The sequence below is a fragment of the Hippocampus zosterae genome, chromosome 4, assembly GCF_025434085.1.
Source record: "Hippocampus zosterae strain Florida chromosome 4, ASM2543408v3, whole genome shotgun sequence".
NCBI lineage: Eukaryota > Metazoa > Chordata > Actinopteri > Syngnathiformes > Syngnathidae > Hippocampus > Hippocampus zosterae.
Window position 1 is genome coordinate 16,398,636 of NC_067454.1, and position 19,077 is coordinate 16,417,712.

Sequence of the window (19,077 nt, forward strand, 5' to 3'; positions counted from 1 at the left end):
TTAATTGTTTCTCATGGGATTTAATGACAAATTTGCTACTTCTAAATTTTGAATACAAAGTAGACTATTGACATCTGCTGGTTAATTACTGTTGGATTTAGTATAGAACAGAAGTCACAATTGTATTCGAAGCATGCTTACATTTAAATGCGATTTTGACAATTTATGGCATTCACCGGTGCAGAAAAAAGTTAAAAAGTGCAGAAAGCCTGTCGCTACCTGCTTGGCTCAGTCCTGAGATGCGAGGTGGTCAGGCCTGACAAATCAACAATGAGCAGCCTCCATATGAAGCTATCAGTGTGTGAAGCTAATCCCTTAAACATAATTGATCTAACGAGGTAACCTGCTGAGTAACCGCTTTGACTCGTTTGAGCTTGCTATATTTAAAGCATCACAAAAAAGTGAGACCATGTCTTCTCCACTCAGCAAAAACTTCCAGTTTAAGTCGGTGGGCTCCATAGCTGTCATTTTTATGCTGTGTATCCTTCACTATTATTGAGTCAGCACTTCCTGATGGGGGTTATGATGGAGGTGGGGCCTTGGGCGGGTGGATTAGAGGCTGAGGCCAGACAGGGCAGAAATGATTTACTGTGGCCCGAGAAACAATATTCTTCAAAGCTACTTATAATTGAGAGTTTCCATCCAAGTGCAAGCTTGCGCCCTTGGCTCATTATTAATTCATCAGTGAATCCGATAAAAGTGGAAGTGCAACCAAGCGGTGATGAGCAGCGGCTTTGCAAATCCACGAGCAAACATTGATATGAATGCTATGAAGATGATCATCTCAATCTTTCTGCTCTATTTAAAAGCTTTCTTTGGCTGAGTCTTATGCCTGACACATACTGTATGTATGCCATTGAATGCACTCACAACAAATTAAAGGACCTGTCAAGTGGATTCAGAGATTTGTTTCTCAATGCATTAAATGTGTTAATTGGTGAAAACATGAGCAAAGATTGAGAACCTTTTAGTATTCAGTTGCGGAGTTAAAGCATTAATTGTTTTTTTATCATGTCAATTTTCAAGATTTTTTTTGGGTGTGGATAAACCAGGGTCAAGTGACGCGCTTAAGCCCTAGCATGCGTCTCCCCTCTATCTAAGAAACTGAGTGTTACATGTAGTTAGCTACTTGGCTATGCCTTGGACCTGAAAGTCTTTCCTTCACATAGTCTGTTGACTTCGTAGCTTAAGAGCGCCTTGTTGTCCGCAGTGAGTGTGAGAATGCCACCTAGAGAAAGATGGAAGAGTGATGGTGTATTTATATATTTATCTTTTGTGTCAAGGCTGACTTGAAAGCCAGCATACACACCGGGACTTCAGGCTAGCGTGGTTGCTTTAGAGCGCCTCATTATTCTGGCGTTGAAAAGTCCTCTGATAACCCGGTTTGATATACGTTCGCAGAAGTCCATTTTTTTAGGTCAAAGTAGAGGTATCTGATCAACAGCTCTGAGGGGAGCGGACACACCCACAGCATTTGAGAACGGTGAAAAGAACTTGATTTTTCAATCTACACACACACACACACGTCCACTAAACGGTGATTATAAGTTCATGTAGAGTTCACCGATGTGTGATCTGTCTCCGCCCACGCTAATATTACCGTCCTCATGACCTACTTTTTATTTCACAGAGCACTGACAGCCAGAGAATGTCCTTTTCAGGAAAGCTAAGATGTATGTTGAGACACACAGGTGGCTTTAAATTAATCTCGCTGAAGTTGCCTTTTGCTCTCCAGTATGTTCTTACACACATTCTTTTTTTTTATGGTCTTCTGCCCAAAGAGATGTTTTTAAAATACAGACACGTTTTTTGAGCCAGGAATGTTGTGTTGTCCTTTCGAGGCCAGGCAGTTTTTTTTGGTTGGTTTGTTTGTTTGTTTTTTTGCATTTTAAGTTAAACATGTCAAGAAAATCATTTTCAAGGGCTTCTAGATCTCACGACAATATCTCAAGGCACCACTGTACTGTAATTTGTCACATTATTCGAGTTACAGGATACATCTATTAATTTAAAAACGTGTCAGTATATTCCACTCTAGGAATAATAAAGGAGAAAAGGGAGGAAAATAATATAATAATTTCCCTTTAAATATTGAATAGTGTTGCAGGTAGAATGTGTGCGGAATTGTCAGGTTGAATTTAGACAGTAGTTTAATCCATTTGACAGCAAAGTGCCTCTGACTTGGTGTTTGACAGCAGATGTTGTAAAGATGTTACAACATTACAACATGGGAAGGTGCCCTGGAGATGAAATCTTGAGCACCACCCTGATGTCTACCCCTTTCCCTTTGCCTTCTACACTGTTAGATTCACCTCGTGGACCCGTCCGTCATCCACATGATGCAATCTGGGGGTAACCACTCATCTGCATTTATGTTTTTGTATTGCTTTGTGTCATCTTGTGAGGATCACAAATGCTGTGATTTAAACAAACCACAATCCAGTAAGTAGTTAGTGATTGAACCTATTAGCTGACTGGTTGACAAGTTGACTTCACTACTCAGCATCGACATCTCAAGTCAACTAATTACCAATCACATGTTGTTGGCATCCAGTTTTCCAATCGGTCAATTGACACAGGACTCTTAAATAACCTGTCTGCCACTGTTGCCAGACTAAAATGCTCTGCGGAGCAGCAAAATGTCTAGCCACTCATTTTCCAAATAATCTTGCCGTGGATGACAACAGCGTTTAACCTTGCTCGCCTCAGCCACTGTAATCGCCATTCTTAAAATATTCATAACCACAGGACTAACATTAGGAACCAAGGCAGGGGCGCGAAGTGAAAGTCCATCTTCATCAACAAAAATTTGGGGGCCAATAATGTGCAGGAAACAATTGTATGTTAAGAACTTTATTCATATCCCAACACGCACCGACATCACAACCCTTGGTGTCACTTTAAGACACTTGTTGCAATATGTAATATGTTTGAATATTGGATTTCGGCATTATTTGTTTCTATGCCGTCTGTCAAAACATGTCTCGACGTCATGAATTATTTGATTTCGACTCGACCTGCATCATATTATAGTCGACTGTAAAAAAAAAAAAAAGTCATTCAAGTGCCAGCTAATTAATTTTTTTTTCTGGTCAGGATTGCAGACAATTTTTTTAAAAGCAAAACTAAATGTTCTCTAAGCACCTTCATACACCTTTGAGATTAACTTTGGCACAGCTCCATATTTTCCTTCATTTTCACTTCTTAAGAGTTGTGGCAAATTGTCCCACCATATTTGTTCAAACCATGTGCATGACCAGTTGCTATGGCAACCAACTGCTGTGGTACGTTTAGTGAATACAGTAGTCTGTTGGAAACCAAATGTATCGTTCTAAGTAGAGCACAAATTCAGAAAAAAATTAAAAAGTCACACGCATTTTTCACTGTGCCCACAGCAAAAAGGATGTTAATAGATCATCCCAAACTCGCTGAATACATGTTTGCTTTTTATTTGATATTCCAAATTCTGTTTGATTTAAATCAGCGCTAATATTTGTGTTGATCCTCAGTCCGGACTGGTTAAAATGAACTGTACTACGAGCACACAACAGATTTAGGTGGCACATGAAAGAGCATTTGATGCCTGAAGCAGTTTGCCAGCATCCTCCAGCTGTCTGTGTGGCTCCTCCTGTTGAGACAGCCGGAGCCATCAAATATTCACAAATTCCTCCAGAATGCAAATGCTTAGCATAAAAATAGATTTCACCCATTTTAAGGTGGTGATACAGTGTTGAAGCAAAAGTCATTACTAAATCTCCCTGAAGAACTCTGCTGGTATTTGCTCAGGGATGTCCCTGCTGGATTGAGAAAGAAAAAAGAAAAAAAAATACAACATAGTGCCCCCAATGCTTGTGTTGCATTTTTTACAGCTTTGTTTTTCAAGAAACGGAAAGCATCGTGTGCAGAGAATGGCTACCGAAGAAATTTGCTTCATAGATAATCAGGAAACTTTGCCATCAATTACATTATTAATGTTTCCATTTTACACAGCTGAGCGACACAATAAAATCTTTGTTTCCCAAAGAAACTCATTTTGTTCTAAACGTTCGCGCCATTGACTAAATCAAAGAACAACAAGAGAGGTCAGTCGAGTGTAGGCCTTCACCAAGAACAAACAATTACAGCACAAAGGATCCTCAGAGTTAAGCAGAGATGCCTTGAAATGTGCGCGATATCTGTCACTTAAGTTTCGGGGAGAAAAGGAGAGCTGACTTGTGAATTAAACAGCCATGAATAGCGTTCATGTAGAGTGTAACAGTTCAAAATCTAGCCGGTGTGGGACCCAGGGTATTTGCAGCTGGTGTAGGCTACAGCTTTGCTTCCCTTCATGGCTGAATAGAATACATGGTATAGAAAATTGCTGCATGGATAGAAAAAGAGCTTTCAATAAGGTTCCGGTTAAGTCCCGAAGGTGGCAGTGATTACAAAGAGGCACACAATAGCCCAAAAAAAAATTGAAGCAGAAGATGCCATGCAGTCTTTTGTGGATCTTACTTTTCACAAGGCTGGATGAAATAAAAAGACCACAATTCGCTTCTGTTCTTGGTTGTACAAAAACTATTTACATATTTGGCATTCCAGTTCATTTCTTCATACATCTTCATTTCTAGAATTGTTTACACTCTTATGAGTAACACCTATACTTGCTAAAACCACTTTTGGTTGATTGTCAAGAATTTGACTTTGTGAAATCGCTCCTGCTGACGAGACCTTTTGAAAAGTATCGACAAGTTGTAGAATACGACTACTCCAACTTCCCACATCTTGGTGTCGTACAACACAGTATATATAATGTATAGGATGTGATATTTACAATCAACTTTGTTTTCTTCCAAACTATTAAACCCTTGGCAATAGATGCCACTTCACGCAGATTAGGCAGCAAACCAAGCGCAGCGCCAAACAATGAAATCCATTATTCCTTTTGGTTCTTGTGACTCCCCAGTGTACAGGCGGAGTGATCATATTACGACTGCGCCCACCACCGGTGTGTATGTATGTGCTAGTCGGACTGATAGAGCCAGTCAGAATGTTCCATTAATAAATAATAAAAGAACAATATTACCCTGTGGCTATCTGCGCACCTTTTCTCTAACCCTGGGCTCTGCCAGCATTTGAGGTTTTCTGACAAATCATGACGAGTCCAGCTGTGAGGCAACATTTTGGAAGCTTTCTACTGAGGGCAGCGGCAGCCATCAGCCACAAGCCAGAAGCGCCTCAGTATGTCTGGACGGTCTTTCAAACAGACATAGTGTAAAAGTCGACTGTGTGTGCTATTGTCTGTCCTACGGCGATAAGCTGGATGTGCTGGTTCACATTTATTTGCAACCCAGCAGAGCTTTGGAGCTAATTATTCATCTCATTGTTTCACTATCAGAAAGTGAGAAGATGGTTTTGGAAACGGAAGGCAGTACTCAAAGGATGTTGAGGAGTGTATGAAAAAAAGGCATTAACCTGAAGGCACATTTGTCACATTTTGAAGTCAGAAGTAGAAAAAAAAACCAACAACTCTGCTGTCACATTTCTCTGGTGCATGCGATGTCCTCGTGTTAACGAGATCTTTATGGACTTCATAAAGTTTACTGTGAAATATAATGGAACATGTGTGCATTTCCTTTGTAACAATGAAATATGTCCCCTTATCCTAATTTTGTCATGATTAAAAACATTTTCAAGCATGTCGGGGATTGGTGAGTGGAGCGTTTTGCCGTGCAAAAATATGAGGGATTTCTAGGTTATGTTTTGGATTACGATGTGGCCTATCGGATTGATGACAGCATGATGACAATTTCTGTTTGACACCCGAGGTAGATTTTTCGCCCAAATTCCGGTCAAACTCAAACTTCAAGGACTTTTTATACACTCTTTTTTTCCCTGCATTCCTTTCATCTGAGTATAATCCCTCACGGCTTTGTACGAAAGGTGATGCTTTCACAACAAGAGTGGCATGTTTCCCAGGTGCGCGTCTACCCTGCCCCCTCCACCGTCAATGCAAGCAATGCATATTTGGAATGACTCCGAGATTAAAAAACAATGTTGCTTGTGCATTACATGGAATGCAAAAAACTGTGAAGAACCATCAAAACGTTTTTATTGATGTTTTTTAATGTGTCCAACGCCATTTGAGAAATAGCTGCCTCGTTCAGTGCAAATCTTAGAAACAGGTCGGCACCATGAGCCAGTGTCATCAAGTCTTTTTGGGATCAAGTACTGCCCCGAATTGAACAGATACTTAACAAAATATGTCCGTTTTCATACATAACCATCGAGGACGTGCAGGATTTTCACAGAGGATGCAAGAGACGTCCCTCGTTTTTTAATCGAGCTCCTGGAAGCTCCTCGCTGCTCAAGCCTCTTATCCTGATCAAGACACTTGACACACTCTATAATATGGCGGCATGAGAACAACTTCCGGGTTACATTCAGAGGTTTGCGAGAAGTACGCAAATATTTTTACAGAGAAGTTCTCGTGACTTCAGTTTTAAATTTTATTTTTGGAATAGTGGGGTTAAATAAACGCGCGTAGACCTACACTCCCTTTTCCAATCCGCTTATTCTCCCGACTGTGTGTGCTGGAGCCTATCCCAGCCGCCCTCGGGCAGCTGGCGGGGTAATCGCATGGCGCACATTGACGAACAACCATTCGCACTCACAATCACACCTCGGGACAATATAGAGCAGCGGTGTCAAACTCATTTCTGGCAGGGGATAGATTTTAGTTATCCTTCCACTTGGAGGGTCCTTATGACTGAAACCATATAAAAAAGTCAAGAATAAACGTTGATTCGTTGAAGTTACTATCATGAAGTGTTTGGTAACAAGAAAACGCTTAGAATATATCTCTCATTTATAACATATGAGAATTTAACATGTTGATAGACATTTTAGAAAGGATCATGGAAGTTGACATGTTCGAGGTGCTTTCGCGGGCCACATAGGATGATGTGGTGAGTCAGCTCTGGCCCCCGAGCCTTGAGTTTGACACCTGTGATTTAGACCGTTCCATGAACCTATGGTGCATATTTTTGAAATGTGGGGAGGAAATCGGAGTACCTGCAGAAAACCCACAGGCACATGGAGAACATGTAAACTGGACACGGGAAGGCCGGAGCCGGAATCGAACCCGTCACCTCTGCACGATGAGGCCGACATGTTAACCAGTCGCCCATCGCGCTGCTGAACTTATTCATTTATTCATTCTTTCAATTTCTTCCCTTCCGTGCTTTGAGGTGTGGCGGCTGTCATTCTTGTCAGCGTGGATGAGATCCCTCTGGGTGCTCTTTTCCTCGTATAGTTTCTCTGTGCCTTGCTATGTCTTTTTTCATACAGTATAGTTCATCAGGGTATCTGTGTGTGTGTGTGGTGTGCGTGTGCGTGTAAGGACTTGCTTTATGAACCATTTTAAAAATCTTGAAAACGGATTGCCTCCTTCACACCGCCTCTTCAGTGCTCCTGCATTACTTGAGGAATCTTTTTAATAATTTGATGGTGCGATGTAATTGTCTGACATGTCTGCAGACGTTACTGAACAATGTACTGTTGACTCAAAAATGGCAATTTGCCACCAAAATCACATGTCAATCTTTTCTGAACATTGTTCAGCGCTTTGTGTCCCGCGGTTCAGGCGTGACATCACCTGACAATTTCCTCATATTTAATTTGGGTGAGATGGTGAGTGTAAATGTATCAGAGTAAAAATATGCATTGCAGATTAGGAAATATAGTGGGGTAAAAGACAAAGTTGCCAGGAATATAAATAGTGAAGTACAGACGTGTGAATATTTCTACAATACAGTTAAAAAAAAAGGATTTGTATTCAATTCCAAGTTTGCAAGTGATCCATTTTCCTTCACCCTCTGTATTCATTTTAGTCCATTACATTGTGCCAACGTTGTCCTCGAGCAGAGGACATTACACTTCAACACCTCCAACCCTTCCTCTCGAACCAATCACCGCACCACTGAACATATTGATCCATACACCTTCACTCAGAGGGAGAGAACAATTCAAAAAAAATCTTGAACCGGTCGCTGTGTGAAAGATTGCTCTTCAGCATACAGTCTCTTGTCGCACATGAAGTGCTGACACTTCAACATCACAATGCCTCACATTTAAGTTGCTTAGCTTTTTGTTTTGTAGAACAAGACAGAAAAAGATACGTTTGTTTGATAGCGTGCATTCAAAAGATGCCGGGTGATAAAAATGGACAAAAACCTCAAAGGACTCATTAAGAGTCTCCTCAATGAAATCAAGGGCAAACTACAAATAAGGATACCCTGACAGAACTGAGAGCCAAGCGTGACACGTAATTTTGCATCCATCAGCTCCAAAATGACTATTAAATGGAGGCAAACAAAACCTGCCTTTTCAAAAATATAGATTTTTATCTCAATCACTGGCATGGCAAAATCAAATATTGAAACTCTTTTTCTAAAAGCCCCCAACATTACAAATGCGGCAGTATATGAGATACAGACACACTGTTTTGTTTGAGCAACAAGTGGTGGCGTGAGAATTTATATAAAACATTGAGGGATTTTAAATGAACAGCAAAACCTTTAAAAGGCATCCTTGATTTATTTCACCTACTACTAAAAATAAGTTGCGAAATAAATACATATCCCTGGTACCAGGTACCAGTGGAAATCACAAAATATAAATAGAAATTTATGTTGTCGAGGAAGGGGGGGGTTGTCTTTTTTTTGGGGGGGGGGGTGAGTGCTCAGTTACATCTGCGACGTTCAACGACGAGTGACCGAGGGTCGGCAAGATTCAGCCACGTTGCTTGGTGTGCGATGGACCTGAGGCGTGTGCCTCACTCATCTCCGGAGGTGGGTGGAGTCGGCAAAAATTGGACTCAAGTAAGAATATTGTTCCATCCATCCATTTTCTAACGCTTGTCCGGAGTCGGGTCACGGGGGCAACAGCTTTAGCGGGCAAGCCCAGACGTCCCTCTCCAGCATGTCCTGTGTCGGCCCCGGGGCCTCCTGCCGGTGGGACATGCCTGGAACACCTCACAAGGGAGGCGTCCAGGAAGCATCTTAATCAGATGCCCCAACCACCTCATCTGGCTCCTCTCAACGTGAAGGAGAAGCGGCTCGACTTTGAGCCCCTCCCGGATGATCGAGCTTCTCACCTCATCTCTAAGGGAGAAAATCCACCTCGGCCGCTTGTATCCGGGATCTCGTTCTTTCGGTCACGACCCATAGCTCGTGACCATAGATGGGGGTTGGAACGTAGATCGACCGGTAAATTGAGAGCTTTGCCTTTCAGCTCCTTCTTTACCATGACAGACCGATACAAAGTCCGCATCACAGCAGACGCTGCCTTTCTGCCCTCAGCTCATGAACAAGACTCCAAGATACTAAAAATCCTCCACTTGGGGCAAGATCTCCTCCCTGACCCGGAGAGGGCAGTCCACTCTTTTCCGACTAAGGTTTCAGATTTCGAGGAAGAATATTGTTACTTTAGAATAATAGAAGAAGTAAAAGTAAAAAGTAGTCCTCCAAATAATTACTTGAGTAAGAATAAATTTAGTGAAAAGACTACTCCAGTACTAAGTATCTTTGGATGTTTGTTTTTTTTCCCATCCGAGCAAAAAATAAATACAAATTAAATATTTATGAAATATTAAGAAATGTATAAAAGTCCAAGCATTTACGTAGACAAAACTAATAAACTTACCGCAATGTGCTTTCTCAAGTTTGACGTTGAGCTTTCCACGTTGGGCAGACACAGACGACAGTTCTTTATGAAACATGTTTTTTTTTATTGTGCGCTCAAATGTAAACTTTAGTTTATTGTGAGCCCAGGGGTATTCTTATTCTTGAAACATAGGCGCTGGTGTATCCTCCATTTCTTCGGCCACTCATCACGGAAATGAGTCACTTAGACGAGACTGCAAAGACTGCGTGCAGTCATGTAACTGCCTGGCTGTGTTTGATTGATGAAATGGACTCCATTTCACCAAACAAAGAGAAACGCTATTGATTACATTTGATTGGTGAACAGCATCCGAGCAGGAAGTCTCGCTACACACATATATATACTATTTAATATATATACAGTATACATACACACACACACACATATATATATGTGTATATATATATAATGTATAGTATTCAAGTCAAAATAAAAAGTATGTTGCATCAAAGTGACTCTGGCAAATACAATTCATCCCAAAAGTTACTTGAGTAAATGTACCGGAGTAAATGTTTGCTTTGCACGTAACTTGTAGTAAATATTCTTCTTCTTCTTCTGATGTAAAGAAGGTTATCATATCTCGGAGTGTACACGCCAAGTATTGGTTCTCGAGGATGAGTGAGCACCCTCTTCACATGACTGGTTCATAGGCTACATTATCTTAATTCTCTGCTCAGAAATAGATTTCCGATTCATATCCCACACGGGCTCTTGAAGAGGCTTTCACTCACACGCCATTTTATTAAGCACCGCCCCTGCCTCCTTATAAAATGGTGAGTCAGTGATTCCCACCAGATATGAATTTAGTGAGGTTCGGCATTTATCTCTAAAAGATTTCCAAGTGCCTTTGGCTCTGGAAAGCTTGTCTCCTGTAAAAGCACACTTTTCATTTTTATCAAAAGTGTGGCCTTGCCTACAGATGATGTTCATTCCCTTTGATTGATACTATGGTTTTCTGTATGGGAGGGGGGGGGGGGGAGAGAAACACTCTCTCACTTATTGTCATTCCATTTATTTTCTAAAATGTATCCAGTGTAGGGTTACTGATAAACTGGAACCTTTGTCCGCCCTGAACTGGTCGCCTGTCAATCCCAAGGCACATACAGACATGCAACCATTTACTGTACACACGCAATTTAAGGTCTTCAACAGAAGAAGATAGGAGAAAAAAACAACACCTAAGTAAAGACACGACACTTTCTCATGCATCATTTTTAATGATGGGAATTTGTGGCGCACATGCTACACAACTTGTTACTTTCATGTCAACATTGTCTAAGAGTAAAATGGTTCCTCTTGCAGAGTAGTGTGCGGTGGCTAGTCGCCGAAACTCTACTTTCACTAATGACAAAGAATTTCAAAATGAGAACGCTTCTCCCAAAGATAAAACAAGTACTGCGAGGACCTTTATATCCTTCTGAAGGCCAAGAGCGATCTTTGGGTTTAATGAGGAGGGTTGCACAAAAGGGGTAGAGATGACAAAGGATGCCGCAAGTAAACATGACCCTCTTACTAAAATTCTGCCTCTGCATATCCCCTCTCGGGAATAAACAAAGAGAAAGACAAAGCAGCACACAACCTCTCGTCTTTGAAAAGGAAAATGTCAGTGTGATGTGCCAGCCTCTGATGCATCCTAATGAGAGAACGTGTGCCCCCATCCCCCAGCCCCCCTGTCCCTAGCCGCAGAGGACCTACCAGTGGTGGACCAAACATCACTTGATATCACGTGGGTTTGAACTACATTGAACCTTCACTACATCTTGATTCAGCTGGTATATCGCCAATTTTAAGCAATTGTTCTGTATAGGTTTTTATAGTGTGCAGCCAATTCCCAATTTAAAGTTGTGCACCTTCACTATGGTACCACATCGTACGGCGTGCAATATAAAAGCAGAGTTCCACTGTTTTAAAGCATTGTGACTGATCTTTCAAGACCCAGCAAATTTTGTTCAATGTGACAACATAAGCACCAATCTTACCAAAAGAGTCGGCTCTCTTCTTCAACCAGAAAAACGTTTGTTTGATAAGTTAAAAAAAAAAAAGAGTTTCTGACCAAAACGCAAAGAAAATTAGCTTTTTGTCATAAGAAACATGTCAAGCAGAGCGGCAACTTAGTCAGTGATATTTGCTCTTGTGAGAAACTAGTCCAAACAAAAACAAGACAAACAAGAAAGTGCTTTTGATGAAATGATGCTTTGATCGGCATTTTTTTTACAAGGATTTCACCATTCATCCCGCGAACTGCATCACGTATTCAGACAATCACAATACACACTTCTAACTACCACAACACATAATGTGTTCATACCGTATGCATACACTGGTTGAGTGTGAGTAGGCCTGTCACGATAACAAACTTTTCTGGATGATATATCTGCCCAGAAAGATCACGAGATGCGGTACATGATATAGATTTTTTTATTTAAATGACACTGATTTAATGATGGGCGGCCCGGTAGTCCAGTGGTTAGCACGTCGGCTTCACAGTGCAGAGGTACCGGGTTCGATTCCAGCTCCGGCCTCCCTGTGTGGAGTTTGCATGTTCTCCCCGGGCCTGCGTGGGTTTTCTCCGGGTGCTCCGGTTTCCTCCCACATTCCAAAAACATGCGTGGCAGGCTGATTGAACGCTCTAAATTGTCCATAGGTGTGAGTGTGAGTACGGATGGTTGTTCGTTTCTGTGTGACCTGCGATTGGCTGGCAACCGATTCAGGGTGTCCCCCGCCTACTGCCCGGAGACGGCTGGGATAGGCTCCAGCACCCCCCGCGACCCTAGTGAGGATCAAGCGGCTCGGAAGATGAATGAATGAATGAATGAATGATTTAATGATGATGTTACCGACTGCTGTCAGGCTGCTGAATGAAAATAACAACAATAATAATAATAATAATTAAATGATGTGAAAAACAATTGTAAATAGCACTGCAATTTATCCATTTTGTATTTATATTGCACTTAATTGAACGGAGCTTGTTTGTTTTTTTCTTCTTTCTTCTTTCTACCCACATTCTTGCTGCTAGAGGCTGTAAATTTCCCCAGTGTGGGACAAATAAATGATATCTTATCTTATGTTAGGTAGCTAGAATTTTATAGCAAAAATAATTGAAGCACATCCTTTTGAAGTGCATTTCAGGACTTGAATCCATCCAATATCCGAGCTGCTTATCGTCACGACTGAATGAAAGGAAATAATACTACATTCTACGTTTAGTGATGAAAAGTGCATCGCTCGTTAAACCGTTTTGACCAGGTGGTTTGGTTTTGTGCAATATATAGAATGGCACAAACCCGAACTCAATTTTTATCATCATTTTGTGTTTTCAAATGAGTACATTCTCAGAATAGCTGAATTAATGACTTTCTTGAAGTGACGTTTCCTTTCTTGAAGTCTGAAACTTATTTTTCCATGTCAAAGTGGGAACCCCATGGATTTTCATACAGACTGACACAAAATGGCCAAGGTAGCTGAGATGAAATCAAAGGAAGTACATGTTCCTTTTCAATGCCCGTTTCCAAATAGCAAGCAGTCAAGGTTAATTATTCAAAGTAATAAAGATTGATTTTCAAGGTTTTCACTCGGTCAGTCGAAAAGGTTGGGATGCAGCGGTGCTCACTTTCGTGACACACTGATCAATTGATGTGTTCAAGCATGGCGCACCTTGATGGTACCCGACAGGGCCATGAGAAATGTTTCATTCCTCTTTCATTTCTTACTCTCGCAATCCTTTAGTCATGAATGGAACAAATGTTTGTGTCGGATAGTAAGTCACATAAGAAGTTTGAAAGTGGCGCCCCACGACGGTGTCACAAAAAGTGAAAAGCAAAACATTCATAATGTGCAGCATCGCATTCCTCTGCAGGAGATGTATTTGGAAAAATATTACTGACAGCATGTGGGGGATTTTCTGAATGAAAACGGCTGGCGTCAAATGTTTTCCAGAGTAGCTTTTTTTTCTTACCAAAAGATTAATATTTAAGTGTGATTCACAAGAATGATGAGATCAGACTTGTAGTCTACAGCAAGGTCTAATCCTGCTATCTCAAGGAAAATTTGAATTCGTTATTGTGACAGCAGCAAAGTTGCCTGATGTCTGTACTTTCTATGCAGAATGACACCGCGGCTGAGGATGAATTGTAAAATGTCTGCCTGTGTTCGGACTACTGCAGCAGATTTGTTTAAAACGTCTGTCTGATGTCAAGTTGATCCTGAGATCTTTTGATCTCTTCGCATCCATTTGACTTTGTTGTCAGCATGCGGCAGCAGTAGCGTAACAATCAATTTCAGAAAACGCACAAAGTACATTTTAGTTTTCAGTGGAATGATTCTCTTTCATCACTGTAGTTGAAGCTGAGCCAGTGTGACCATTTTAAAATTGTGCAGGCCACTTTATTCTCAGGAACATTAAGTGGATCATTTTCTGTAACCTTGCCAAGGTTTCTGCTTTGCTACAAACCTTACGAAGATCGAAGGTGACTTTCCAAATCAAGTCCACTCAATGCAATGCAACACACCTAGAATCCCGCGAAGGAATACCGAACTTAAGAATGATGGATACAAATGGAAGCGCCGGGGTTTTATAGCAGAACGTGAAATCATCCATCCATCCATTTTCTAATCCGCTTATCTTCACGAGGGTCGCAGGCACGCTGGAGCCTATCCCAGATGTCTTCGGGCAGAGGGCGGGAGACAGCCAGAAATGGTTGCCAGCCACTCACAGGGCACCCGTAGACGGACAACCATTCGCACTCACAATCATGCCTAGGGACAATTTGGAGTGTACCATTAACCAGCCATGCATGTTTTGGGACTTTGGGAGGAAACCGGAGTACATGGCGAAAACCCACACACGGACATGCAAACTCCGGAGACGGAATCGAACCCTGCACTTCTGCACTGTGCAGCAGACGTCCAGTCGAGCACCGATTTTCTCAATTTTTTTACAAAGTGACAAGATAGGCCTGAGGTACAAACAAAGCTTAGTTTTATATTGCACGCACTGCCCCGAAATTGGATTTTCTTCGTTTTTAGTGTAACCCAATGGTCGATTTTAATTACAATTACTTCATTCGAAAAAATTACTGTATTGTAAACATGAACTTTATCTGTGAACGAAACGTTATTTGCCAAGTCGGATTTTCGTGGCCCCACCCAAAGAGACCATTAGAACGCTGTTTCACACGTGATTGCACCCCTCGTAGTACAGTATGCCGCTTAATGATGTCAGTCTGTAACCTAGCTGCCTGCTGGGGGCAACTGCGGCATGTTACGCTTCGTCTTCTTCAGCAGAACAGCTGGTGTGGTGGAGCAGTTCATTCAAAATGCATTTGAGTTTAATAAACAAAGCGAAAATGCATCTGCGAAAAGCCCCAGTATTAAATTTATATATGATGACATTTAGTCGTAATCATTCAAATAAATGCATTAAGGCTTTATAATGCTGCTAAAAACGGAATGATGAGCTCCTTACATCTTGCATCTCCAAGTGAAAAAAGGAAGAACATATGAATAAACGGTGGGCGGTTATCCAAATGAGATACGGTAGATGCACATTCAATCTGATCATTCGGTGTGCAAGAAGAGGTGAGGGTTGTGGCGAGACAACTTGTACAACTGCTTCACCCTGACAGCCTGCTCAAAATGCTCTGAGTATCCGACTGGCTTTGCTGGAGCAACCTTCTTACTCACCCAACCTTCAAGACCTACACCTCACATCCCCGCCCCCCATTACAAGTGCGTCATCAAGGGGACCTGTTTTGAAGACCTGGAGGAGCCCAAAATGGCCGGGACGACAGATCGTAGAAAACTCTTTCCAGTAGCGCAAGAAGGCACGGCCTAGGAAGATGGAAAATATAAGGGATCACTTCCCTGGTGAAATATTTCAAATATATATTTTGCGACACGCGTTCCGAAACTTTCGTGTCATATATATATATATATATATATATATATATATATATATATAAATTGTATATGCATGTCACCTTGGAGTCATTTCTTATTTTCTTTGTTTCGTGCAAGTGCGCACTTGGTACTGACATCCACATTCAAATTAGAGAGACAAGGTTGTCAATCATATTTTAGTTAGACAATGTGCTCATGAATATTAAATGTCCAGTCGGCTTACAATTAACTAACAGACACAAACGTCTTTTATAACCTTGTCATTTGTTTCTTGGTGTTTCATCAGGGGCTCCCAGCCTCTTTGAGGACGAATACCATTACGAAAGCGACAGTAGTCGTAGTAGTAAGTAAAGCAGCTGCCACTTTTACCATATTGCCACCCCTGTCGGCAATGAATCTATCAGTAATACAGTCCAAAATTTATAATAAATGTTCCTTCTACTGTGTCCATAGTGTTTATAAAATAATACCTCGAGTGGCCTCGGCTTTTCTTTTTGCTGCAATGTAAAGTCGCCGTCATGTACAATGTGTGTGTACACTGTTTAAGCCGCTCTCAGTTTTAAGAGGATTAAAAGAAAAAAAAACAATAAAAGAAGAAATTGCTTCCTCCTGCAGTTAAAAGGTGTTTAGTAGTTGTCAGCCAGTGAATTATTCCTCAGCATAACCTCAATCTGTCAGCAGTATTGTAGGCCGTTAAAGCTACGTCATATAACTGCTCCTTTATAGACTCAATAAAGCGCGGAGATTAACAGATGATACCAAAGGGACTTTTCATTTTATTTCATTTCTTTCTTATCCGACATCCGAATGAACAATATATACCATTATCTTCAACAAGCTTCTCTCCTTTTTGTTCTTTGTATCACGGAAACTTGTGAGGTTCTTTTTTTTTTTTTTAATTGATAACTCGATATATCGTCTTCTCGTTGTGAACTTGTATTCACAATAGCGCTTCCACTGTTTTCTAGCTATAAATCGTTTTTTCATGCCCTGCATTTTGCTGGTGACCAGTCTAGGGTGTGATAAACAAAACAGTTTTGTGCTTAAATATTCACAGTGTGAACATTCCTGGTGGAATGTCTCAACAGGCAGCAACAGTCAAAGGAATGCCTCTATTACATGAGCAACCTGTGGAATTCACACTAAGCATGCATTTTTGCCTCCCTTTTATTAGAATTCCAACCTAGTTGCCGGGAGGGAGATCGTCTTGACTGTTAAACACGCCTGGTGCGCATTTACAAAGCTCTTGTAGCTCTCAATTTTGAGCAGATGCTGCCCATGTTTTATGAAGATCGTGTTTATCAGCACGGGCTGCGAGCGTATTTGGTTTTGGCACATGAAACATGCCCTGTTGCCAAACATTTGTCTGCAGATCATCTCATGCAGGGATGCCCGACCAGTCAATCGACCGGTAGCCCGCGAACTGATCCCAAGTCGATCGCAGGGGTCTAGGGGAAATTGATTTTTTTTTAAAAGTGTGTCAGTGTGCGTCATTAATGTTCTGTATTTTTGTGTTAGTGTACACTGCACCCCAAGCATTTTCTCAGTTTCACGTTCACAAAAAAGTATTTTAAAAAATAAAATAAAAAAACAAAGCAGGCAATCTTTAACCTACGGCAGCGTGTGACGTGCATCACCTTAAAGTTGTTAGCGGCCAGTTGTCTGCAATTGCACCTTGCGATCATAGCTGTTGCCTCATATATTTTTCATTTTTATTATTCTCATTCAAAGTTTATTTCATGTACAATTCACCAATGGTACTGGCAAAGAATGGGAATATGGAGTGCCAGGAGAAGCATTTTAAAACGTTACAGGCGAGCTACGATAGTGACTAAGGCAGGCACTGATTTTTCTGTTTCGTTCATGTTCAGTTGCTCTACGTGCGGAAGGGGGTCGATCGATCGCGGGAGGTCGGTTGCTTGAAAAGTCAATGTCCGGTCAAAAAAGGTTGGGCACCCTTGCTCTAATGCAGTGATTGTCAGTGTGTCGTGGTACGCGACCTGCCTCTGGTGGTATGCGGAAGAGTCACTGCCTAAATTGTATTAAGGGGGCTGCAGCTACTGTATATTTTTAACAAGACAATGAACGCACATGTGAGGTGCAGGTATTATTTTTGTCCACTTGAAGTCGGTGTCCTCAGCTTCTTCTGCAGTGTCTGTGACTTTCAATGTGTATGGCTTTTGAAGAGGGCGTCAGGGAATGAGAGTGTGGTGCTGGCTGGCTGTTAACAGACCACTAGCCCCTAATTCTGTGTTAGTCGGGTGACGCGGTGTGAGTTGTGACCTTTTGCAGCCAGTAGGTTTTAAACATCTGGATCCATTTCTATTGACATTCATTATATTTGGAAACATTACCGCATTCTTAACTGCTGTATCAGTGTAAAAATAATTTTACGACAGGTAATGTCAACTCGCACGATACCCGCCTTCTCCCTTTCCACACATGCAAGTATTTGAGTCATTGTTTGTTGTGTCTTCTATTCATGCGAGTGTTTGCGCAGGTTTTTTTCCCCAAATCCATGCATACCTTATAGAAGCCAAGAATGGGATTGTTCCCCGCCCACCCCCACCCCCGCCCCTCCCCTTTCTCATGTTTCTCTTTGTCATCGATTTAAATTGGGGCGCCCTCTGGTGGCTCTGCGGGCTTCCCATTCTGTCATTCCCGTTATTGTTTTTTATGTCTCTTGGACAGGTTGTGACAGTTAAGTGAAGGTCATTGCTGTGTATTCGTAACGTGCAATGATAACAAGAAGAATAAGCTAAAACCTAACTCTGTCAAGTTAAGTTTTAGACCCAAATGCAGGGAAACAGATGAGGCAAGGTAGGAATGCAGGGTGGACCGCACAAAAGTACATATTCTGATGAAATTTGCATTGATATTGCCTGAAGCAACACTTAACTGTGCTCATTGGTAAGCCGTTACTTGATTGCTCTTAGAAGCTGCTCCGGTTGTCGACGTGCTGGGTTTTTTCATTTACCTCCCTGGAGGTCAAAGAGTCAGAGCGTCTGCAGATGCAACCACCGGCTTTTAATGATTGGATCTTTTGTTCAAGGACACTTGGGCTTTCCATCAAGAGTATGAACCCCTGGTCTATTTCATGTTTGATCAGATCACAGGAAAGTCATTTATCTCAGTGAATGTATTATCACTGCGCCATATTTCTTTTTTGTCTCTTTGTGCACACTTGCTGCAACTGCGGTCTAGACTCGAGACAATCCTTTATGCTATTTGTCTTGTGTCTCAGAGGCTCCGGGCCGAGGAGAGGACGAGCAGGCCGACGCGTCTTTCTCAGACTCGTCTCTCTTCGCTCACTGGGGTCAGGAGCTCAGCTCCGATAATCGAAGAGTGGCGCTCAAGATGTTCCAGTACTACGGCTACAACAGTTACCTCAGCGACCGTCTCCCATTAGACAGGCCTATCGCAGATCTCAGGCCCACTGGGTAGGAAGCTTCGTACACGCAGACACACAAC

The 19,077-nt window shown here is 41.7% G+C and overlaps 1 protein-coding gene across 2 annotated transcripts in view; it reads left to right on the forward strand.

Annotated features, from left to right (window-relative positions):
- The window catches only part of galnt18b (UDP-N-acetyl-alpha-D-galactosamine:polypeptide N-acetylgalactosaminyltransferase 18b), a 68,159-nt gene that overhangs the window by 15,059 nt on the left and 34,023 nt on the right, over positions 1-19,077 (forward strand). For both annotated transcript variants that reach the window (XM_052063642.1, XM_052063641.1), the window contains exon 2: positions 18,851-19,046. In XM_052063642.1, the coding sequence (XP_051919602.1) occupies positions 18,851-19,046 (196 nt within the window). The remainder of the gene's footprint in view (positions 1-18,850; positions 19,047-19,077) is intronic.